This window comes from Falco peregrinus, chromosome 9 (genome assembly GCF_023634155.1).
Source record: "Falco peregrinus isolate bFalPer1 chromosome 9, bFalPer1.pri, whole genome shotgun sequence".
NCBI classification, from domain to species: domain Eukaryota; kingdom Metazoa; phylum Chordata; class Aves; order Falconiformes; family Falconidae; genus Falco; species Falco peregrinus.
The window spans coordinates 1,605,161-1,629,809 of record NC_073729.1 but is presented as its reverse complement, the minus strand read 5'-3'; the positions used below and the strand labels follow the sequence as shown (position 1 = coordinate 1,629,809).

The 24,649-nt window shown below is 44.5% G+C and overlaps 3 protein-coding genes and 1 long non-coding RNA gene across 9 annotated transcripts in view; 1 reads left to right on the top strand and 3 right to left on the bottom strand.

The window, feature by feature from the left end:
* The window catches only part of CARS1 (cysteinyl-tRNA synthetase 1), a 34,494-nt gene extending 23,390 nt beyond the window's left edge, over window positions 1-11,104 (bottom strand). Inside the window, exons 1-6 of one of the 2 annotated variants that reach the window (XM_055813693.1) lie at window positions 10,991-11,093; window positions 4,948-5,193; window positions 2,003-2,094; window positions 1,087-1,175; window positions 688-784; window positions 129-227 (exon numbers count right to left, since the gene is read on the bottom strand). In XM_055813693.1, the coding sequence (XP_055669668.1) occupies window positions 129-227; window positions 688-784; window positions 1,087-1,175; window positions 2,003-2,094; window positions 4,948-5,193; window positions 10,991-11,015 (648 nt within the window). In that variant the 5' untranslated portion in view covers window positions 11,016-11,093. Of the gene's footprint in view, window positions 1-128; window positions 228-687; window positions 785-1,086; window positions 1,176-2,002; window positions 2,095-4,947; window positions 5,194-10,990 lie in introns of both variants that reach the window. The other variant, XM_055813694.1, reaches the window with a different exon arrangement.
* Window positions 11,105-11,496: 392 nt separating this feature from the next.
* LOC114012139 (tumor necrosis factor receptor superfamily member 6-like) lies at window positions 11,497-21,497 on the bottom strand. Of its 3 annotated transcripts, none has more exons than XM_055813695.1 (10): window positions 21,388-21,497; window positions 20,284-20,377; window positions 19,326-19,457; window positions 18,816-18,927; window positions 18,163-18,236; window positions 17,367-17,471; window positions 16,339-16,370; window positions 13,236-13,574; window positions 12,712-12,760; window positions 11,497-11,813 (listed from the first exon to the last, which is right to left on the bottom strand). In XM_055813695.1, exons 1-10 carry the CDS (start codon window positions 21,418-21,420, stop codon window positions 11,518-11,520), a joined length of 1,266 nt encoding a protein of 421 aa, XP_055669670.1. In that variant the 5' UTR covers window positions 21,421-21,497; the 3' UTR covers window positions 11,497-11,517. The 3 variants fall into 3 exon arrangements, with proteins under 3 accessions (XP_055669670.1, XP_027642379.2, XP_027642380.2); XM_027786578.2 differs by lacking the exon at window positions 21,388-21,497 and adding an exon at window positions 20,756-20,900; XM_027786579.2 differs by lacking the exon at window positions 21,388-21,497 and adding an exon at window positions 20,471-20,738.
* Window positions 21,498-21,575: 78 nt separating this feature from the next.
* Window positions 21,576-23,374, top strand: LOC129785145 (uncharacterized). Its single transcript, XR_008748779.1, has 2 exons — window positions 21,576-21,865; window positions 21,951-23,374. It is a non-coding gene; the product is annotated as an uncharacterized LOC129785145 (long non-coding RNA).
* The window catches only part of OSBPL5 (oxysterol binding protein like 5), a 181,990-nt gene continuing 180,370 nt past the window's right edge, over window positions 23,030-24,649 (bottom strand). For all 3 annotated transcript variants that reach the window (XM_055814115.1, XM_055814116.1, XM_055814117.1), the window contains exon 22: window positions 23,030-24,367. In XM_055814115.1, the coding sequence (XP_055670090.1) occupies window positions 24,232-24,367 (136 nt within the window). In that variant the 3' untranslated portion in view covers window positions 23,030-24,231. The remainder of the gene's footprint in view (window positions 24,368-24,649) is intronic.

Here is a 24,649-nt window from a genome sequence, read left to right as displayed (position 1 = left end):
TTCGATAGAATAACTGAAACAAGCAGAAAGTTTAAGGAGGTAGCAAAGTCAGAGGCATTTTTTAGATGCTTTGTTACATTATTGAGTAAGAACTTAAGACACCAACAGGGATTAAATACCATGCCCACCTCTGAGGCAGTTTTAACATCTTCAAGTAGCTGATCTGGTGCTGATTTGTTTGCTCTATACCGTTCAAAAAGGTAATTCTGTCTTGCTCTCTTGATGATCTACAAAGCAGAAACATGAAAATATTTTTGTGAAGTGACACATAGTTATACAAAGTGCAAATAAAATCTATTACATACCAAAGGCATTTCAGAATCCCGATAAATTTAACAGGCTATAAGAATTTCATGTAGTAATACAAATTAAACACATCGTACACAGTCAATCAGCTACTTCAACAGAGTCAATCTGGTATCTCAACAACAGGCAAATAAAATGTTATCTTTGAAAAATGCTTGGTCTTCATTATTTATGATAACATTCATTTACATACAAGAATACAGGCTTTGCTACCATAGGAACACTAAAAAACTGAGAAACATCAATGACTGTGTACAAAATGTATGTCTAAGTTAATAAGTGTAAGATTTATCTTGGCTTATCAAACAGCAATTACATATGACTCTCTGAATTCCATGCTCAAAGTACAGTATTTTATATCACAATTTTAAAAGACCTTACCTTATCATCAATATCTGTAATATTCATACAATAGAAAATGTCATATTTAAAATAATCCCTCAAGATTCTTCTTAGGATGTCAAATGAGATGTATGACCTAAAATCACAAAAGATATAGGAGTGTTTTTAGCAAACACCTCAAGCCTGTTTCTATTCTATTCGCAAACTACTTTAATCTCAGAGTCAGTTATTTTACAGCAGTTTTAATTTTCCCTCACCTACTAATAAGTTTTTAATCACACAATGACATAATATTACAACATGCTTTTAATCTTACATCTCAAGCATTGAGTCTAACACGACTGTTTTCTAATAATACACTCATCTAAATAAAGTACCTTTTTCTATTAACCTTTTGCTTCCGATAGACACTGTTATTACCTATATCAAAATAAGTACCTGGCATGTCCCATGTGAGAAGCATCATAAACTGTTGGACCACAGCAATACCACAAAACTTTTCTTCCATTCTGAGGCTGAAATATTTCCTTAATTGAAAGGGAAGGTACAATGATCAGAAGAAATTGAAGGCATGATATCAGGCCAGTAACACCACATTTGGAGATTAGGACATGAAAACACGGACTATAATTACAAAAAAGGAATAGTTACTCCACTCCCAGTTTTACTGTAAAAAAAGGTCACCACTAGCTTTGTCATGTAAGAGAGGTAACAGAGTATGGCTGCTTATTTACCTGCACTCTTATCAAGTAAGGTATCAGATTACAAAGATTCAGACTAGGCAAGGTAATATTCAAGCTGTGTTTGTGAAAGGAAAGATCAGCTTTCTTCCGCACTGAAAAAGGTTACAGAGTAACACACACTTTGATACTACATCCCATATAACCTTAGTATTCTTAGTATTTCCTCTCTTTCCCAAAGAAGACCACAAGAAGTTTTACCAGTTTATATTACATAATATAATTGGCAAGATACTATTTTTTTTTTCTTCTACACAGACACCTAAAGAAAGAAACTGTGATTTTATCTGTTCACGTTGCTTGTACTTATGTGTATTACAGTTTAACCCCTGGCTATTTTGCATGATGGTAACTTGCAATTGGGAACTATATATTAGGCAATATCCACATATATACACACATTTGTAGTATATGTATATTTATTGTTTATATTATAACATCTGCCCAGCAAACACACTTGACTGACACAGCATCTCGCATGTGCTTGCTAACATTCCACACCATACAACACAGAAACCTGTCTACTGGTAGGGTAAACACTTCAGAAACAAACATTTGATGACTCCACTATTTGTGTTTCTATGGAAATCTCGGCTTTTCTTTCATTTAGTCACCTTGTTGCGAGTCAGGCTGTTGTAGAGGCAGAGCCTAGAATGTTTTGTCCCTTCAGGGGGAGACCAGGGAGGCTGCACACGCTTGCCTTTACCTAAGGGGAAAAGTAGTTTAAAGAGAATTGAAAAGATGCTTTCCACAAACAGATCTGTAATATAACATTTTCTCCTTATCATGTCATTATTTCCAAAGAAAAAACCCACATACAATTAGACAAAGCAGCTCCAATCCCAGTAGTCCAACTACTTTGTTAGTGCTTCCTACAAAGCCACTAAACCCAAAATAAATTATTCCAATCTAGTTTATTTTCTACTCCCTGAATTGCTACTCCTATTAACTTTCAATCCAAGTAACAGGAAGGAAAAGTCTATAAAAGTAAGCGCATGCAATTCCGTTAAAGCATTAACAAAAGCTTTGAAGTTTAATGAATTATTAATAAAGTGTTATGACAGTCCTGGGCTTTCTGCAACGCCACTGATTTTACCGTGACGGCATATCACAGATCTCATACAGAATTTGCACGAAGTCTCCAGAGAACAGTCTCTAGAGCCAATATTGACAGAGTATGTGTACTCAGCGTGAGAGGGAGGGGAGAGGGAAAGGTTTAGAAAGAACCTCAGCTTTTTATCCTGCATGTTGCTATGTACACAAAGCATTTTTGAACACACTCATTTACCACAAATATGCTCCAATTCAGCAAGAAGCTAAATTTTGCCATTAAAGAGAGCAGATAAAACCCACGGTAATATTAGCGACAATATTCTTGCATTTTTAACTTTTAAATTTTTAAGAAGCAACATAGTTGTTAAACTCATGGTTTTTTCATGAGTATGTCATCTGTTGAAGATCTGCACTTTGCTATACACAAAGCTGCTTGCAGCTGTAGTAATATTAAACTAATTATCACATTAACTAGGAATGAAAGCAAACCAGGAAATTAAAAAATACAGCAGGGTTGCCAGCTTAATAATACACACAGCACTGTCTTTAGGAGTTCTCACGGTATGCATTTTAACTGCAATTAAAATACTATATAAACTATTTGTTTTGACAACAAAATTTGCCTTCTCATCCTGTGTGTCAGGGTGCTCTTCACTTATTCATATGAAGATATTGGGGGAAACGGAGTATTATGGCTGAAAACCTTCAAGTAATGTAAATATTCATGGTATAAAAAAATTTAATCTCTTTATCTTCCTTGTTGGAATAACTGCCTAAACGTGAAAAAAATATATTAACTGCAGTACTTTGTCTCACAAATGGACTCCGCTTAATCTCCCTGTTATGGACCCACGGAAATATGTGTTTATTCTAAACATTTCATTGCATGTGGTACTCCTGGACGGAACACTTAAAGAGCAGTCTATCCATAACACAGACCATACAGTAAGGTATGGATTTGTTTACTCTGATTTACAAAGATTATGCTGCCATGCTTAATTGTGGCTAACATTCCCCTCAGGGAAAGAAGCCTATGTGGGTTAGTCTAATAAAAGATAGATCTGTAAAGCTTTATTTACTTACAACCACACTAAACATAAGAAAAAAACCAGATACTGCACCCTGAAGTTCTCAGCTTGCGAATTAGGTGTCACGTTGTATCTGCTATACAGACACCAAGGGCAAAGTAAAAGACATACTGTTTAGTCTGTTCAAATATGTCTCTGTCAGCTATCCTCTTCCCCCTGGTTGAACTGAAGTTCATTTGCTCCAATCCACCCCTGGAGCTCTCTGACACACCCAAGAAAACACTGATAAAATACCCAAGGTCTAAGATGTGTGGCAGATTCACGTCATTTTCATAGCGAACACTGCAGAATACCATTTCAGGAGTCCTGATTCATATGCACAGATGATGAAGACAATAAGACATAACCCTTCAGAAAAAGAGATTAACATGAAAGGTTTCATGGACCAGAAACCAGAGACAGTTTCTCTTCTTGTTCCACCCTGATCCATGAAAGTCTGCAGACAAAGTGTAGTTAGTGGCATGAATCTGCTCTCAGAGCCAGCAGTACAGCTGAGATCCCTTGGCTGTTGAAGGGCAATCGATAATAACCATCACAAATGCATGCAGGCACACACAGGTATACAGAATCTACTCGCAGCAGTCAGATTTTAACTGCTGGTCTGCTAGGAACTGAGAACACATTTGATGAGAGGTTGTGAGAATGGCACTGGAGTAATATTAGTCAACAACCATCAGCAAAGATGACGGACATTATGCATTCATTTGTAGGTATTGCAAGCACTATACAACAGCTCTGCTGTTTATTATTATTATTATTATTATTATTTCATGACTCCCTGAGCAAGGATCTCACTATAAAGCAATTATATTAGACTAGCTCATTGGAAAACAACTCAGGAGAGTGATGCAGCTCCCAGAAATGCCAACACCCATGCTTACACAATGTCCTAGATTAACTGGTTAGCATTTCCTCAAATCACCAGCAATGCCACGGTTAAAAAAGAAGCCCAAATATTCTTTTTGAAATTCAGCGTTAATAACAATTGTAAGAGGCAGTATTGAGTTTACTTTATTATGAATTTGTATATTATACAACAACTATTTAGTTATCCTTGCAGGAAAAAAAGAAAGCGAACCGAGCCAATCCTGCTATTTTAGGGAAGAAGCCAAAACCCACATAGCCTTTTACAATCCAGCAGCTAGCTTTTGAAAGAAAATACACACAATCGAATTCTGTACACTGAGGAATTTTAAAATCAAAGAAATGTGGAAACAGAGCTTAAACATTCCAATAGGTCATACAATTATACAGTAACTGTACGCAAGAAGAATTTTATGACCTTGAATACAAGTCAATATGGTAAATTTTAAAGCGTGCAAGAAAGTATGAAAGGGAACTTCTAGGAATTCCCAGCAATAAAAACCAATACAATGTCAGCTAGTCTATAACCTGCCCACCAGTTTAATATTACTCACTTGTTTGAAGTTTACAAGGCTCATTTTTTTCACTGCTGCCATCATAGATTGCTTCTATGTGTCTGTACCACCGGACAACATGGATATACTGGTCCACAGGTGGCCCCGAAAACTTTCTGAATACCTCCACATCTGCATGTGAAAATGTGAACCCCTGGATATAACTACGAGTGCTCAGGTACTCGTTCAAAGCCTTCACCCTGGCTTCCTCTTCACTAATGCTCAGAATAAAACTGTAGCTGGAAGCTGTAAAGAGAGGCACAGGATATTTGGTCAGCATTGAAAGAAGGAGGAGATCCCATGACCAAAATATATCCTTACACTATACATCTCCCCCTTTAAATTAGCTCTGACAACTGACAAGAAATTCAGAGAAAAATGTATTTAATACAAGGTACTGAATAAATATGTTTCCTATTAATAGATTATGTTCATGCTGTGGTGATTTTTTTGGAGACATTTTACGAAGAGTAATAAGGACAAAAGCACCGGTCCTTTTCATGAAGAAATACTATCTACTTGAAACCAGAGAAAATTCATACACAGCAAACCTAATCAGTCTGTCTTTTCCACATTTCCAAAACACTCATCCTGCAAATACTTAAATATGATTAATTTTATATGCTATGGATAGGCTGTCAATAGGTCTACTGAAGTTGGGCATAATTAAATCTTTGCAGGACTGGGGCCCACATGCAAGCTCCCAGCGTGATGCTCGGTTACTCCTACTTGCTTTAGCAACTCAAAACTTCAGTTGCTGTACCTTCCCATATTTCTCCTATGCCACTTCCTCTCCTCAGACATATGAACAATATTTAAAATGAGTAAGATCTACACAAATTAACAGAAAGAATATTAGATCATGCTCCTCCGTCACAATGTTTTATTTCCATGATTTATTTGGTAAATCATGGGTTCAATTAGGTCTCATCTTTGCAAATCCAGGGATGTTGAGGAAGCAGTGGAAGAGTTCTGTGACTTGGTGGGGATGCTCACAGGAACTGCAAGCCCTCCTCAAGTCAGTGGGTACAAAGCACTGCAGAGGTTATGGCATCTGGACTAGCGCTGACATTAGATAAACCTAGCATTCATATTTTCCTACAATGATTCAACAATTGTAACTCCGTTCACATTCAAAGTACTGTATAACACAAAGTGTAACAGCTAAGCCAAGACCCCGCTTAGGTAGTCAGCCAAGAAAGTAATTTAAGATGTTGTCAAGGTCATAGTGCAATCAAGTGAGAGAGCCAGTATGAGAACACCTGTTCCTGCTCCCAAACTCTGACAGAGACCACTACCACAACTGTTGTTCTTACACTACTACTAACATCTTCTGCACAAGTAGCTCCCAAAGCATTGGAGGTGCTCACAGACTAACGCTTTTGGAAAGGGAAGGATGAAAGGAGATGGGGAAGTGATGGCTATGAGAGGATGTGAGGGACTGCAGAATTAAGAAGTTTTTCAGAATATTATCGGTTAAGACTTTATGAGCAGCTCATTTCCTATATAAAAATCAGTTACTAAAATGTTCTAAAGGAACACAGGATGACAGGGAAATGGCAGCTAGATACCAAGTGTGGTTGTGTTTGACTCAAGTATAAATGAGACACAGTGGCACACCAGTAGAACTAATAAAAGAGATCAGTGATTTAAAAAATATTAACAAAAGGTCACAAAGATATTTAAAATTCATACACAAAATCAAAGTCAGATTCACATTCTTCACAGATTCAATTCTTCTCCAGGGCTATCCATGTAACTGTTCAGTATAAACAAAGAGTAACAAATAATGGTTTGTAACTAGACCTTAACTGCTCGCCTTACTCAGCTGAATAGGATTCAGCTTCAGCTCACATAGTTGAGTTTACCATAAACTTTTCAGGCTCCTAAATATTTACTGATGTTTATCATCATAGAACTTCATATGTTTATACACATGAATTAGTTTGAAATAGTTATGTTCATTAACTATGGAAACCTAAGACACAAGTCTTCCTTGAATGTGAATTTTGTATCCAGGAATCATATGAGGGAGAAGGCCAAAAGAAAAAAAAAATTTCAAGAATGATCTGAGTAGAAATGAAACTATATCTCAAAGAAAAGATCTTTAAAGATCTATCGCAAGGAAAGCAACATTCAATTTGCTAAGTATTATTAGGGTTATTACAACCATTATTCACACACCAGGCTGCTAATGGGAGGCAAGTCAGTATATCTGAAAAAATGTGCTTTCCAACCACATCTGCAAACCCATCTAAAAGGGGAGGTGCACAAACTTACACATAAATACAACAAAGATGACAGAACTCACACCAGCTAGTTTTGGTAAGGAGAGATGGCAAATACTGCCTGCAAATGTAGGTACCAGCTCAGCCCTGATAAGCAAAGCAACCAAAATTACTTTGAGCAATCTTGGCACACACGTTAATACTTGAAATTACGAAGTTTGACGTTATGTCTAGTTGCAAGAGCAACAGCAGACTTGAAAGTGTAGTACATCAAAGAAACCAGTTAGCCCAGGGGACCTAAGAGGCGGATGTCTTTATGTTGAGACCAGTCACTGACTCAAATTGAGCCCAAACTCATGTCCATGACTGCACACCACAGCAAATGCAGTACAGCATGAACACACCTGAACAGCTGTTGGCAGGATTTCTCAGGGCACAGAAGCAGCCGGGCTGCAGCAGTCTCAAGCTCCCAGCAGGCTCGCTGTACCAGTACAAGTTTCCCACACTGGTTTGACAGGCTGCGTTGAGCTACAAATTTCCTTTCCTAGACTGACAGCTACTTTTCAAACCATGACAGCTAGCTTAAAGCTAGCATGGATGTGTTCTACTCTCTGCTGTGGCCAGATGCAGAGAAACAAGCAAATTTGCTGTGTTTGAGAGAGGACTGAGTGATCAGTGCAATTCTGCAATACCGCTGAGCATCCTATTTCAGTACATACGGGACAAAATCATTCTCACTTCTGGCATTCTTGAGTAGCTCCAAACTGGACTGAATTAACAAAACAAAACCTCTTCTTCTGAAGCGAAGGATGCTCTCCTGGGAAGAAGGAATGAATATGGTAATACTGTCTTTTGGAAAGCGGTATACCAGAGGGCCATCTCTTTTCAAGTAAAAGTTTTTAATCGGTCAAAACTATCTTCACATAAAGTCTGTTCCAATTTAATTTATATCACTACTAAAAATAAGAGTAGTAAATCTACAGTCTTGTTTTCTTGTGAATTATATTCTGCACCCTTAGTCTTGTCATCGTGTCTCACAATGCCTTTAATTCATCACACACTCCCACTGAAATATTTCCTGGTATCTCCCAAGTGCTCCATCTCTTCCTCCCATGCACTTCACTATCCCCATCCTCCTGTACAGCCCCAACACATCTTTGCTCAGTCTGCCAAGTCTATACAAGAGGCAGCCCACTGTCAAACGTAATTAATACCAATCGATGCATTAAAAAACTGTTGAGGGAGAAGTGCCAATGGACGTATATAGGTCTGACCTGTTCTACCCTTGTTGCTTTAGGAAACAAGGCTAAGAAATAGCCCTTCCCTCTGACTGCGATGTTTTTCCCCTCCCAAAACAGAAAAATGACAGTTGCTACTACTCAATTGCATTACTAAGTGTCTTCTTGACAACAGAAGCACATAAAGTATTACAGAGCTGCTGCATAACACTAAATGTTAACTCATGTGAATGGAATGATCCACAGACACCAAATCATATCACTCAAGAGCAACTCTGTTCAGAAAACAAACACCGAGCATGAGTATTGGGAGAGGCAGCAAAATAACCTTGAAAAATCATAGATAATGTAACACTCCGCCCACATTAAAAGGTTGTTTCAAAAAAATTCCACTGTAGACATTATTTAAAACAGTTCTTTCACAATAATTGCCAGTGTATCATCTCTTTGGGCAATATAATTGTCACACATTCTTCTTCCCATGCATTTGGGAATTTGTAAGACTGCAGCAACACACAGACTCAAAGGTATAAGACTGCTTCTACATTTTATTTGCCCATTAAATACCTTTTGAAGTTTAATGTATAACCCACACAGTATCAAATTTGATGTAAATTTTTCACTTTTATTAACTTGAAAAGAAAAACCTCTGTTCCTTGAAGGTGTTAACAGCAAAGTAAATACAGAAAAGCCATAAAGTAGGCAGTAAGCTGACACAAAAATGGATTTACTTTGCTTCGGGGAAAATCAAGTTTCCTGGGCTTCCCTGAACCTGCTAACCTTGTCAGTCATAATTAGATGACAACCGCAATGTTCCAGGATTTCTGCAGATGCATTCTCTGAGGAAAAATCTTAAGATGTTTCTGAATATTTTAAAACGTCATTTCTCTTCCAACTTGGATTTCACAGATTTAAAACTACTCATAAAATATAAGCGTAACGGGTCTCATTATTAACACAGCTCAAAACCGGCCATTTATCATTCTGGCTGGCCACTCTGATAGCTTTGGAAGCAAGTCCAACTGTCTGCTCAGCCAAGAGGAATTATACATTTCCATAAAACATTCAGAAGAACTGAACCAACACAGCTATCCCATCCATGCAAGACACAGCACACACACAGCAAGGCAAAGGACTTTCCAAAACTCACACACGAGGATCAAGAGGCTTTTAGCAGAGCAGGGATTTTTAAGACCGTCATCTCCCACCAAGGAAGAGCTTAACAGTCCCAGTCACTTTAGCCCTGGAAGTTTCACTTCTACTTCTCCTGAACTGAAACTAAATGTAACAGTTTCAGTAAAAAGCAAATACTATTTGCCCAACAATAAATGTAACTAAAAACTGTCTTGAAGGACACCTCAACTGAGCCTTTGGTGGTTCCTCCTCCCAACCTCAACTAAGATACTGAAAATGTCTGAAAAAGTCAGTCCCCTAACAGCAATAAATGTTTCTGGACTCCCTTAGACAGGAATGTTACTTGTGATGGATAAAGAGCAAAGTATCTTTTGGTAACGAAGAAAAAGGTGCAAAATCTTTGAATCTACAGATGTTTAACTGGAATGACAAAAATTTCCAACCCCTTACCTACCATGATGGTATTTCATACCTGTATGACTGGTAATCCAAGTTTCCATTTGCTACAGTAGCGCCAAAAATTATAGGACTACCCTGGCCCTCCTTCCATATGGAAGGGCATAGTCTAACCCATCATTAAAACGTGACCACACAAAAAAATCTGGAAAAGTCAAAAAGTTCAGACGTGAGTTCAAGGGAGGACACCGATGACTAGGAAAGGCAGCAAGGAAGGCAGAGGCTTCTTGTTGCTGTTCTCTGCCCTGCTATCCCCCACTGCCGTGCTCCTTCCCAGAGCGGGGGGCTGCGACCAGCACCGACCGAGCGGGGGTGGCAGCCGCCGCACGCCGCCCTGAGCCCACCAGGCTGGCGAACTGCTGCTTCCTCGCCCCGGGACCGGGAAGCTCCCGGTTTTTTCCGCAGATCGCCGTGTGCCATCGTTAACCTTTACACTGGCGGCGAGGCACGATGCGGGTCGCCTCCCCTGGCCTCGCAGGGCACCGGCGGTCCCCTGATCCGTAGGTACCGGCCTAAGAGGCGCAACCGCCCCCCGCCGCCCCGCGCCCCCGCCGCCCCGCGCGCTGCCTACGTGTCACCCGCCGCCGAGGGACACCGGTGACCTCCCCGGCGGCAGGCGCCGAGCCCACACCTCGCCCCCGCCCCCAGCACGTCGCGGCGGCTGCCGGCCTGGCACCTCGGGGGCTCCCCCCGGCACAGCCTTGCGGGAGCCGCGGGGCGCCTCGCCGCCGCCCGCCCCGGGGAACGCGCAGAGCAGGCCGCCGGGACGACGGCCCCAGGCCCCCCGCCGCCATTTGCCGCTCCGCCGCTTCAGCAGCGGCGACAGGGCGGCGGGCCGGCTGCTCGCCCCTCGCCCACCGCCGCGGCGCCCGCCCGACAGCGTGACAGCGGCAGAGCCGCGGCGCCAGCCACCACCGAGCCGCGCCAGCCCCGGAGGACGCCCCGCCGCGCCCCGCCAGGCCTCCTCGGCGCCGGTCACCGACCTACCCTGCTCGGCGGCGGGCGCTGCCATCCTGCTGCCTCCTCCCCTCGCTCGCGAGCTGATGCAACAGCGCGCCCGGAAGCGGCGCCCCGCCCCGCCCGCCCGACGCTACTTCCGACGGGCGCCCCGCGTCACCGCGGCAACGGCGCAGCGCCGCCGCCGCCCCCCGGGCGGGCCGCCCCCTCAGCGAGGCCCGACAGCCGGCGCCGGTTCTGGCCCAGCCGGGCTTTTATTGCCGTGCTGCAAACGCGACGCCCCCGGCGCGCCCGCGCCACACACGGCGCGGCAGCTCCGCAGTCCGAAGCGCCGCCACCCCCGCCGGAGCGGCCCCGGCCCTCGGGCTGGCGGCACCGCGCGGCTCGGGAGGCCTCAGCGAGTAACACCAGCGGCGGCGGCGCCCCGCGCCAAGGTGAGGAGGGCATCACGTCCGCGCCACCGCCTTTGCCAGCCGCTTGCCGACGTCCTCATTTACAGGAAGGCCGTAGACATACACACATGTACACAGGAGCACTTGTGAAGTTCGTCGTAAATGTTAATCCGTGGCTTCTGACATACTTATAATGTTATTCATTTTCAAAGTGTTCAAGACCTTATCATAAGCCTCAGCATCTACATAATTTAACTCATCCAGTAATTTAACAATACATTGTTTCATTCCCAGTTTGTTTTTCCAGGCCAGAAGCATCTGATAGCATTGCTCTTCACTGTCACTAGGAAAGTCACAAATAATTTTATCAATATCGTTTTCCTGCAGATAACCTCTCATAAACTGCTTCCATTTATTTGGTGGTACTGCATTGATAAAGACCAAAAACGTATCTCTCAGTTCTGAAAAAAAGAAAAAACACCAAACACCACACACATCAGCTTAGATTTTAAAATACAGATATTTTTTTTCTCGTAACTAACATATACGCTTTCCTGTTAATTTTCAGCCAACACATGCACAAAACAAACAGCAGCAGCAAGGCCAGCTTTGGCACCTAAGAAGCTGCAGAACAAACAGGTTTCCTACTGAGTAATCTTGAAAGAAGCTAAAGGTATCAGTCTATGTATCTCAGGAGTAGTCTCTTAAGAGAGACACCATTCAGTAAAAGTAGTTTTGCGGAAGGTTTCATTGGCATTGCACATCGTCACTCACTTAAACTTGATAGGGCTACTCAACAGTAGGCTTTAACCACTTCACTATGCTGCTGGTATAGTTTGCTGCTGGTTTGCCACGCCAAGACCCGCATGAACAAAACCTGTCCCTTAGATATCAGCTTGCTGGGTACGGGTAGGTGTATGGCAATTTGAGGCGGTCTTCCATGTGAGTGGCCATTTGACAGAAAGATCTCCTGCTCTGACCTACACTGCACTCACTAAGGCAGAGTATACTGCTGCCATGCAGACTTGTTTAAAACCTATGAAAAAATTTTGTACCGTTCTTATTCTTAAAAGCATAAGCATGACTGCATTATACTCCTGTGCAGAAAAGCCATGCTTTAAAGTATAACAATTTACCACAGGGATTACAACTTCTCTCAAATGTAGTAATAATCCTGTTTCAGTATATTTTACAATAATCTGAAAGCCTTATAGCTCTAAGCAATATTCAGTAGCCTCCCTACACTATTCCTTAAGTAGACTAAAGTCAACAGGAAAAAAATTTCCAAGTACTTTATGTTTTTGGAATTTATGGAATTTTTGAAATTTATGGAATTATGAAAATTTATGGAATACTTACCTTTCTGAGAGAGATCGTTAACAATTATTTGACACTTTGGTTCTTGTACCTGTAATACAAAGTTGGACCGTTACTCCAACCTATCAGAGCACTTCACTCACGATTATTCCTCAGCTACTTGACAGCTCGCTTCCACAGCACACATACCAATAAGGGGGAAGGGGGCAGATTTTACAGCACAGCTGAAAGTATCTGAGTAAAAAACTTGCATGCTGAAACAGCGACACTGCCAGCTCTGAAGGGAAGCAGCAAGGCAATACATCTGCTGCCCTTGCGAAAGAATAGCTTCTGCGTAAATATTGAACAGGGACATGAGAGAGACAGAGCAGATTAAATGAGGCGTTGAAGTTTGCTTTCCCAAGATATCACTTCCCATACTTTCTATTACATCTTCAAGGCAAAGCCTCCTCTTCACTATCATTCTGCCTGAAAACAGCATCTATCACTCAAGGAATAGTTAAGAACTCAACTGAAATTACACATGTATCAGAGCAAATACAGTAATTTCACACACGTACACTTACCATACAATTTACTGGCATGCTACCACTTGGTACACGAGGTGGGTCATTCTGATGAAAAGCAAGAGTCTGCCCAATTTTTGCTGGTAGTGAAGAGTTAACGATCCTCCTCCAGCACCTTTCCATGCGGTATCGTCTCCAGCCCCTTCGCGGGACAGTGCCCCGCTCAGAAAGCACAATGCTGTTTTCCTCCGGTAATGTATTTTCTACTTCCAAGCTGACACTGGTTTGCACTTGGCCCTCTGGGCTCTCACCGGAGTTCCCACTCTCAGGGCTGGCTGTGTTAGTTGCAGGTGTCTCCACTTCTGGTAAAATGAGGCTTCTAGTACTGCCCTCAAACTCCTGTAAAGAGCGAGAACATATTTTAAGAAATGTTTCATAGGTAGGTCTTCAAGGACAGTCTGGAGAAAGAAAACAGAACACTTGAAGTCACCAGATGTCAGAGAAATAATAGGAGAGCTGCTCATGCAGCAAAGTTACAAACATGCAAAAGTTACAGCCTTTATAGACTTGGACTTAGAATCACAGAATCATTTAGGTTAGATCTTTAGGATCATAGAGTCCACTGCACTTCAAAAGGTTTCAGAGCCTAAACTTCCCACGTTGCTTGTTGCTTTGCTCCCACTGGACCGCAGGGTAAGGCTCACAGGTTACCTCCACAACAAACCCAGGAAATTTTTCCTGGTGTTTTCACCAGCCTGTATTGCTGCTTGCTCCTGTCACAGTACAGAAGGTATGCAGGAGGGAATCAAATGGCCTTGCTGCACCTGAGGTGACTTAACAGCAGCAGGGGCCTCAAGACTACTGCTGTACCAAGGCTGATGTTCTCGAGAGTTTTTGTCAAGCTAATAATAGCCTATCAGCTCTGTGTAAGTGCACTAGCTCAGGCTTTTTTTTTTTTTCCCCCTCCAGTTTTAGTTTTTCTGGCAGATTCACAAACTAGAACTAGCTGAAAGAAGCAGCAGTGCAGACTGTGTAGCTTTTGAGTGGACAGAGTGGGAAGCAAGTGAGGAGGGCTGCATCATTTTCAGCACTGTCAATACATTGAACAAGCACATGCCAGGGAGCGTAGCTCCAACTCATCAAAAACAGTATAAGTACAGCACAGACCAGCATCTATCTAGCTTATCAACTAATGCTAAAACTAGAAAGCTTTAAGATTTTTTTTTTTTATGAGTGGAAAATGAAGGCAAAGAGTGACTTGTTCTAATGAGACTTGTGTTTGTTAATGTGCAGCTCCCCAATGAGCATAAAACAGTGTGATTTCTGTTTGCACAAGGTCAGTGACCCACGTGTGACAGCACCATGTGTAAGTAGGGATGCAAGGGGAACCACCCCACACATCAAACATGTAGTTGTACATCATCCTTACTGAATCCACTTTCTGTCGAAGAGTGCAAACAGGTTAAACAAGTTGACCCTACTTATACAGAATAGTTCTTCAGTAGGTAACCAAGCAACTGAAGGAACACGGCATAGCTGACTAATAGAGCTGCTGCTCTATTGTGGAATGAAATAACTATCAGCAGTAATTTTATTTTATTTTATATTACAACAGTATAAATTCACTGGTTCTTTGGAAAGGACAGCATGTTGGCACTAGAACACCTGTTTTCAGGGCTGCATCAGCATTAACTCTCCTTAGCAAATAAGCTTTTTATTACAGTAGCATAAATGCTCCAAGTACACAGACATTACAATTCAGGTTGTGACAACTCTTACATCAGAGGTGTCACAATGTACTGATTATTCTACTGCCATTTTATTCTAATTAAAGAGATGATTTTTGCCTATTCCTGCGCTACAGCATTTTGACCAGACTGTCTGTCATGCTTCTTCATCAGCTTCTACGAATACACGAAGCGCTGCAAATCTGGCCAGGGCACGGGGGAGACACAACTCAACAAAAACCCACGCATGACTCATGTATTTGTGCCACTTACGAACCTTGAAAAAGAGAAGAGTTTAAAAGTGATGTTTGCAAAAGGTATTTCAGTTCTATTTCTTCAGTCTTCAAGTATTTGTGACATAATTCAGACTCATTTTATTGCTTGAAAAATGTCTAATAGTAAGATTAGCTAAAAGCTCACACACCAGGCAAGTAATGCCTGCACTGGGTGGGGGGGACAAGAAAGGCAGCAGGGAGAAGGTACTGTACATGTGCTACAAGAGGAATCTGGATGCTCATCAAGACAAACATTTGTTTTACAACTTGTGTTACACATCATTAACTATGCTAGTGAAGACTGAGCTCATTTTCACCTTGCTATGCTGTTAGGAGTGTAGCTTCTAAATAGAGAATCTAAAGCTAGACTAGCGAAAGACAAGCTAGCCTTTTATTTATCTTGCAAAAGGCTAGACTAGCAATAATCTTTAGAGTGAAACAGTAAGGTTCTGAAATAGCATTTGACTACAGGAGGCCAGGGTGAACCTAGCTTTAAAGTAGAACATAAGCCATCAGCCAGCCTGCGCTTGGTAAACCCTTTTCCAGGCTGTATTTCTGAACTGGTATGCTCCTGAACCCCTTGACTTACGGGACAGTCTAAGACCAAGGAGTTGAGACTGCCAGGTCCTGGCCTGTAGCTTGTGACATAAGCCCAAAGGCAGGAAGACTCAGTCACTTTGCTGGATGGAGAGTAGTCAGTCTGATGACCAAATAATGTTGTAGTCAAAATGCAAGGAAAGCTAGAACACCACAGTCCAGGCAAGCAGTAGCTGATGCTGCCTGGGAAATACATGCATGAAGCGGCAGACAACTAATTGGATCAAGGCATCACCTGGAGACAGCTTGAAGTGAAAGCTTGCACTTAGCCCAGTTTTTTTTCCCCACTTTCAAAACATCCTGGCCAGAGGTTCTGGAATGTTTCCAAGGGAAGTACTGGAAAGGGCAGCTGCAGTGGACACATACAGCTAATTAACACATCAGGCCCTTGCTAACATCTGGCTCTGTATTAATCAGAACTTGTTGCATCACAGGAACACATCCTACCAGAGGGTCTACAGTGAGACAAAAATTGAGAGCTGTGTATCAGGTACAAATAACCAGTACTGGCACAATTAAGCTGCACAAAACTGAGACAAAACACTTAATGCATCATATACTTACCAGACCTTTCTCTGCACCTTCAACTGAAGCAGCTAGAAAACAAAGATAATTTCTAAGAAGCTTTTAGGAATTGCAACAACTTAAAACACAGCTGAATTCTCACAAGACTGATACACAATAGACACATTCGTAACAAACCAAAACCGTAATACAAGCCATTTAGTTTCCTTGATCTGTCATATGTTTTGTAAGAGTACTACCCTCAGCTTCCACCTCCAGCATTTAGTAAATTAGTAAATTTACTTAGTAAATTAACAGACCACAAGATGCAGTTTGGATTTTAAGCCACTCTTTCACCCCACCCCATCCCCCCCAGCTTATGCTTCTTAGCATTTTTGTGGGCTGCCGCAATAGAAAGAGAAGGCAGAAAATTGTCTTTACTGCAATACAATCAGTAAGACATGATTTGAACAAAGTTAACTTTCAAATTGAAGAGTAATTTTCAACATTATTTTAACTAAACTAGTTGCAAGAAAAACTTTCATATGCAGTGGCAGAAAGAAGAATTCCCCAGGAAGATACCTCTGCTCCCTCTAAATAAAAATATGGAATTAATTCACACAGGACTTATCAACCTAACATTCATGTTAAAAGGTCTCAAGTGATGAAAGGGCAACAATTTGTAGAAAAAATTTCCACAGCCAAACACAGTGAAAGAAAGTAATTGGGGATCTAATTAGTTGCTGCTACTTGCCCCACACATCTGAGCTCATGGAGAGCTTTTTCCTCACCCTTTGCCAATACAATGCAAGTGGATAGGAAAATTCCTTCCAAGGACCTTACACTAATCTTGCTCTGAAGCACAGGCATCTGTCAGCAAAGTAAGGAAGCTCACAGTTAAGCTTTATGCATTTTATTTGCTGAACAAGACTAGCCACCATGATACAGGAGTTACTTAACTGAACCACACACTAAATGAGCCAGAGATTAAACAAGTCCCCCACAAAGTAACAAAAAAAGCCAGAGACAGCCTTAGCGCATGCTTTGCCCAGTTCTGGAAACTTTATGGATAGTAATTAAGCAGTTACCTTTATCACTCTTCAGGTTTCTAAATCTAACCAACAGCACCGAAACAGCCGCCACCACCACAATAATCCCAGTAATCACCATAATATAAGCAAAAGCTGGGCTTCCTGTGAAGGGTAAAGGAATGAAAAATTAGTACTGAGCAGTCCCCAAACAAGATATTCTGAAGCACAACTTGACTCCCTGCTGTCCTAGAGAACAACCTACGCTCCACAGTAGTACAATGACCTGGCTAGCTTGTCCTGGGTCTGTCAGCTGAACTGAATGTGCAAGTGCTCATTTGCACCGCACGTTGTTAGCCCAAAGGCAGCAGGGGATTCTGTACAGCTGCGACACAACTTAGCAAGTCTTTCTGAGGAGACCTTTAAGAAACAGGGGACACAAGTATGCAAAAGGTGACAGCAAGCTTCAGGTGCTGTAGCACTGGTAGTGTCAGTTCCTTCTTTCTCTACTCTGGCAGAAGCTCTCCGCCAGCAGAAGAGAAAGCCACTCTGTACACAGCTTCTCAGACAGAAAACACAGAAGTCTTTGCATTATCTGTAACTTTCAACAGTGTCACTGTTGTGACTTTGACAACCCTGGCAAGACATGCAGCTTTTCACCAGCTGAAATTTAAGATAGTTTGCCACTCCAACCCCTTCAAGAACTTGTCTTTAGCAAGTAATTCCCAGACCAAAATACAGAAGCTCTTAAACATGTTACATTAGTTCAAACCGCTGTTTTACAGACTGCTCCAATGTTATTAGCCTGAAGCCACAGACCCAACAAATCAAGCTGAGTGGTATTTGTGTACCAGACCTTGATCAGGTAGGCCACATCCTAGGTCCATAGTAGCATTGCAGTTCTGCACAATCTCTTTTCCTTCCGGACACCTGAAATAGGTGGCAACATAGGGTTGTATCAGCATCTCCAGAGCAACATGCAGCTCTGCCCAGGCCTTTTTCAGGCAGAGCTTAGAGACATGAACAGATCATGCATAAACAGGTGACTGTTAGTTACCCAAGGCAATACTATGAAACTGAATAGAAGCAAAGCAGATAAAGCTCATGTGTGTCGGCTTCTAAGTGGTGGGGAAAAAACCCACAGAGTAGATGCATTATTCAGGCACAGTTAATTTTCTTCAGCAGGTGGTTCTACCTCCCTGAAATTTTGGGCTAGGTGCTACAAAACTCATTCAAGGTGTGTATGTGGGGGAAGTACTGATCTGAAGACATGAAGAATGTAAGTTTACACCTGTAAGCAACAAGCACAAAACCAAAATCTGTATCTTTTAGGTCTCAACCTCATGTATTTTGACACCTAAAACTTAAATGCATGAATAATGCCATTTGGCTTCAGAGCCATTACTTACAGCCTAATAGCATGTGTTTGTTAGGTACTGGCACAGGTTGGGCCACAGCAATAACACTCCCTGGAAGGAAAACAGTTGCTTACATAGTTATCAAACTTACATTGTACTGCATCTCTGACATATTTCACAGCCCTCAGCAGGGCAGAAATACCCTTGTTTGCACTGGCATTCAGTATCGTGTGTCGGAGTACAGGGTCTCAAAGTTATCTGATCTAAAAATACAAATTACAAAATAAATATAGAAGCTTTGTATAGCTGTAGAGCAGGGGTCCTCAAACTACGGCCCCCCAGGGTCCTCAATCCGGCCCCTGGTATTTACAGAACACCCCTGTCCCCCGTCACCCCCCCCCCCATCAGGGGTTGTTGGTGGGGGGGGTGGGGTGGGAACCAAGCAGCTGCAGATGACTCCCTGCCCCTTCATCTGCGCCGGCCCCCGGTTTAAAAAGTTTGAGGACCCCTGTAGAGAGTCACAAGTTATACTCAGGCCATAAAGGCAATTTATATGTTCAATATTATCAATGACTTAGAAGTGCGGAAAGCCGGAGGATGAGACTTTCCACATTACGGAAGGGGAAAAGGGTTAAGGTTTCATCAAAATTGTGCTCGGTACCATCTTTGCACTGTCTGCATGACAAGCATCCTTCCAAGCCGTTCTCATGGGCAGTATAACTCTCCCCTTCGACGCAAGGGTCACATCTTCCTCTCAAATGCGGGGCACTACAGTGCTGAGCAACAAAAGTACCTGTGGAAGGGGAGAACTGGTAGCAGCAGCAGCCTCAAGCAATCATTTAACAGGCAAAGGACTACAACAGGATGTTACAACACAAGGCCATTTTTGGTGAAAGTTCAACCCCTTCTCATGTGTGGTGTGCCACATGAACCAAGCGGCGCAGCAGGGTCAGGAGGCACGTTTGCAGCTCGCCGCTCAGACAGGGAGCGGCAGCAAACAAGGCATCCAGCCAGGCCCCTGCCAGGACACACTGGGGAGGGTGACTGCAACAGCCCGAGTCACCCATGTGGCCAGTGCCACCTCCTCTGAAGGGACACAGTCGGAACAGGGAGAATTGCTCATAACCCCACTTCTCCTTTGCCCGATTATCTCTAAATGCACCCGACAAGCCCTCCAATACACTTCTTGGCACAAAGCTTGCTAACACCACACACATTGAGCAAGGAGAAGATTGCAAAGGCAGGCCGATGTTCTACCTACAGCTACAGAAATATCAGAATTCCCCTGGGCCCATTCTTTGTGCTAGCTAAAGCATTGCTTTTTGCTTGTTTGTTTTAAGCTGGGGGGGGGGGGGGGGGGGGGGGGGAAGACCAACACCATCCAATTTGGAACACTTCAGCGGCAGGCAGAGGTTTCCCGGCTCACTGCCAAGGCACCTCTCCCAGTCATCACCTATTGCACAAGGGGCTCTCACTTCAAAATGGAGCCCGGCCTTAACAGCACCGACCAGGCTTACACTTTCACTGGATGCAATGTTAAAAAAATAATAGTGACGCAGTAGTCTCCAAGGGATGAAAACCCCATGGCTGTTATCAGCCCTAACAGCCTGCAGCCTTACCAGCTGGACAAGATACGCAGCAGCAGCCTTCGTGTAAGTACTCCCCCTCCCCGCAGTCCTCGGCGCTGGCTCCAGGCATCATCAGCAGCATAACCTACAGCAGAGACAAACAAGCGCGAGTGATTCATCTTCCCGGGACACGATAACCATCTCGGGAAAATGATCCTGCAAAGACTTGAAAACACACTTGGAAGTTGACGGGAAGCCACAAAGGAAACCCAAGCTAATTTCTGCCTAAGTGTGCTGCTCACGGCGGTAGTGGCAATCACAAGGCTGGGGTTAAAGCAGCACTGTGCAGCGGCCGGTGGCTTTTAGGCCAACTATCGCCCCAGCTCCCTGCCTCCCTTTTAAACTTTATTTTCTTTTTACTAATCACTGCAGCCGAACTTCAGAGGCCGCGGCTCCCGCCCCAGGGACGTGGCTCTCCCTCCTCATCTCCCAAGTTGGGAGGGCGACATCCAGCATTCCTCACTGGCTCTGTCATCTTCAGCAGAAGGCAAGTGGCTGAGTCATTAACAAAAATAACGTGCTGCGGCCACAGGAGCTTTAGGAATTTTTATTCTTTTTTCCTGTTAAAGACGCCCGCGGCTACCCCGCCCCGGAGCCCGGGCCGGCCGCCCAGGTGCCTCGCCGGGGCGGGCGGGCCGCGACACGGGGCGGGGCAGCCGCGGGGCTCCGGGCCGCCACTCGCCACCAAGCGGCTGCCGGGGGCCCGCTGCCCCGGCTCCCTCCCCGGCTCCCGGCCCCGCGGAGCTGGCGAGCCCCCCCGCTACACGGCGCGGGCACCGCGAAAGGCCTCGCCCCCCGCGCCGGCTCCTGCGGAGAGGGGGCGCCCCGGGAGCGGCGGCACCTGCCCCCCCGCAGGGGCCCGGCCGCGGCCCGGCTCGGCTCCGCCGGCCGCGCTGCCTCGCCCCCGGCCGGGGGGGGGGGGGGGGCCGCCCGGGCCCCGGGCAGCGCGGAACGGAAGCTGGGGCGAGTTCCCGGAGGGGACGGCGGCCACCCTCGCGGGGCCCGGCCGCGCCGCAAGAGCCCCGCCCCGCCGCGGCAGCGCGGCCAACAGGTGGCGGAGGAGACCCCAGCCAGGGACCCCCGCCCAGCACTCACCAGCAGCAGCCTCACCGCCCCGCCGGCTCCCATAGCAGCGCCCGGCTCGCACCGGCCCCGCTCCGCGCCGCGCAGCACATCCAGGGGGCGGTGCCGCCGCCGCTTTATCCGCCCCGGGGCGGGCCCCCGCCCCCGCCCCCCGGCAGCGGCCGCCGCGGCCCCCCGCCCCCCGCGGGAAGGGAGAGTCTCCCGAGCCCGCACCGCCCGGGTGCGCACCGGGTGTCCCGAGCCCCGAGCGGGCTGCCCCCTTCTTCAGCCCACGTCCCGCCTAGAGAAATAACGCCCTGGTCGCGGCTGGCCTCAGGAATGCCGCTCGTCCTCCACGTGCACGCAACGGCATGTCGGAACATTCACCTCCAGATGCTGAAATTGGATTAAAATCAACGGCACGAGGAATTACAGATTGTTCCTTTTCGGATTATGTTTTTAATCCCCCGCGGCAGCAGCAGTAAACCTTGGAAACTTCTCTACTGCTGACGTATAATTAGTTTATGTAGCTTAATAAGTTTCTTTCATTGAACTGCTGCTCTCGTGCTAACAGCGTTTCTTTTATTTAACTGCAGGAACAAGTCCCAGTGAAATCCCTGTGGACGTGCAGTTTGGCAAAATGGAAACGGCCCAAAGAATGTAAAGCATTTGCTTTTACACCTACCAAAGGCTCCCTGTTCAGCACTGCTTCACCTTGGTTCAGGTGGGTTTGGGGACTTTTTTATTGTTTGGGTGAGGGTTTTTTTTAGTAACTTTTTCTCAAACCCAGAACACATTGGTACCCTAGAGATGGAACTACCCCTACAGAAGAGGAGCAGCTCCCATCAGCGACTCAAATACGTGGTCCCAAAGGGGGACGTGTGTGATGAGGGAGGCTGTGCTGACAGGCCAGAGGTGCACGGACTTGCTGAAGGATTCGAAGGGAGATTTAGGCAGGAAATGAGCAGATGTGTTTGAACGGCACAAGAAGCAAGCATACGGGACTTTGTGTAGCCAGGGAGGCATCATTAGCAGCTGGACATTTTTTCACAGGCAGAGAGGCAGAAGCCAGGGGCACCTCCTCTCACAGGGTTTTACACGGCGAGTGGCACGGGTGAGACCTCCCCAGGAAGGAATAACTAGGGCAACATCCTTTAAAAAAGTACCTAATGTGGATCGGCAATGTTGACATTCTTTAAGGATGATTCCCCAAGGATGAAGAACGGTTTTCTGGAGAGTGATGCCTATAACGAATTCACTCTCACCCTTTATTATTTGTGATCTATTTCTTGACCATCGGCTTCCAGATGCTGGCTCTCACCCCGTCTGTCCACATCAGAGACCTGTGGGTCTCTCCATGGAACTGCCTTACTCTCTGTCACCAAGTTACCTCCTTAATAAAAAGGTTTTCTAAGTCCAAGACAAGTTGGTACATTTACATGTACCACGATGAAAACCAAGGCAATCACTTTTCTTTCTATTTCAAGGGAAGACACAGAGAATTTGAACCAGAAAAGATCAAAATGCTATTGCTGTTCTAACATATGGCCTATGTTTGGGATTCCTGAAGGCCTTTTCCTCTAAAAAGCACAGCCTAAGAGTTGTTTACTTGTAAAGTGCTATAAAACAAACCTGAGTTCAAACACAACAAATGAATTGTCAGATAGACTGCCACTGAAAGTTGTGTGTAGTTTTATTTCAACATATCAAGCACAAACAGATTTCCCCTAACTGGGGAATATGATGAGGAATGTACTTAAAAATTTGGAAACATTTACATTGAAAGATAGCCCAGACTGGCACCACCACTAAGTATTTTAAGGCTGTATATATAGCAGTACTTACCACTTGGAACTACTTCAGGCCAGAAAAGAAAGGCTTAGTATTGTCTGCAGTCTACAGAAAATATTGCAAATCTTTAAAAAATGGTGTAAAATAGGAAGACTATCAATAGAGTTGAACAATGCAGTGGCAAAACCCTTCCTCCTTTCTGACCTTCGACAATAAACATGCCTAAGACCGAACACATGTACACCTATATCGCTCACATCCTTCTCACCTATCCTGGGGCAGTGGTTTTCTCTCTACAATGCTAGTGTGTGGTATTACAAAACAGCCATACAGCAAATAACAACAGTAAGTGACCCGGTTTTACAAACAGGCATGTCTGACATTACGCTGGATGGGCCTGATCCAGGACACCAGTCAGCTCTGTAACCAGACGAGGAGCTTTCACTGAACACTTCCTATTTCCTAAAGAGGAACGGCTCTAGGAAATTGTGCATATTTACAGTTCCCGTGGAATGGAAAATAAAAACACATCCTGACGTCCCATTCTGTGTGTGCTGACAAAACAAATCATGACTTCATATCCAGGGGCGTGGATTTTTTAGACCAAGTGTGCTCCCTCCCATAATTAAAGGCAGACGGACAGGCACTGTGGACATCAGTTCTTTACAGCTCTCCAACTGCACTCCCTCACTCGTAGAGCTATGACCCAGGCTGGTGTGACCTTTCCAGAACGCCAGGGTGTTTACCATTTTGGGGGTACCAATACTGCTGGGTAATTATTAATTGCATCAGAAAATGACAAGACATAGAAAACAAATTGCACAATTAAAGCTACATTTGGCTTCAGCATTAAGGCCCGTACAGGTTAAGAGGTCCTTGAAGATGTACATGTAAAAGGCAAAAATGACATAATCTGCAGGAACAGAGTTTTGCAGGTTCCTAGGTCCCTTTTTAACCTCGTTTCTTCAACTTTCTTCCACCTCTGTTGCGTTGGTTCTAAAGTGCTTTGGTGCCTCGCTGGGCTCCTTGCGCGAGTGGCCCCCCTCCTGCCGCCAGTAATCATTATTGCTGCCAAACGTAGTGATTTTATTTGAAGACATAATTAATGAATAGTTGACATGTAAGAAAGATGCAGAGGACAAACCAACAGCGAGAGTCCAGAAGGAAGCTTTCAGAAGAGACCTTCCTGTGGAAGGATTTTTTGTTCAGAGCACTGAGGTTTCTGGAAAAGAAAGCAGCACGTTTATGTACGTGTGGGAGGGAGGTGCGCTGTCACATGTGCGCACATACCCAGAGCTTCCACACCGGGAGAGATCCCCATACTTCAGAGACACCCTCACAGGTACAGCACTTGCCCCGCAGACTTTACCTCTCCGCTTTTTATCAGGAGGGCAAGTACTTGTGGCTGCTGCCGGACCAGGCAGGGCATGCTGGCTGGCACGAGAAGGTACAAGGGCACAGACCCCAAGAAATCTCTTCATCCAGCACCCACTCACAAACGCAA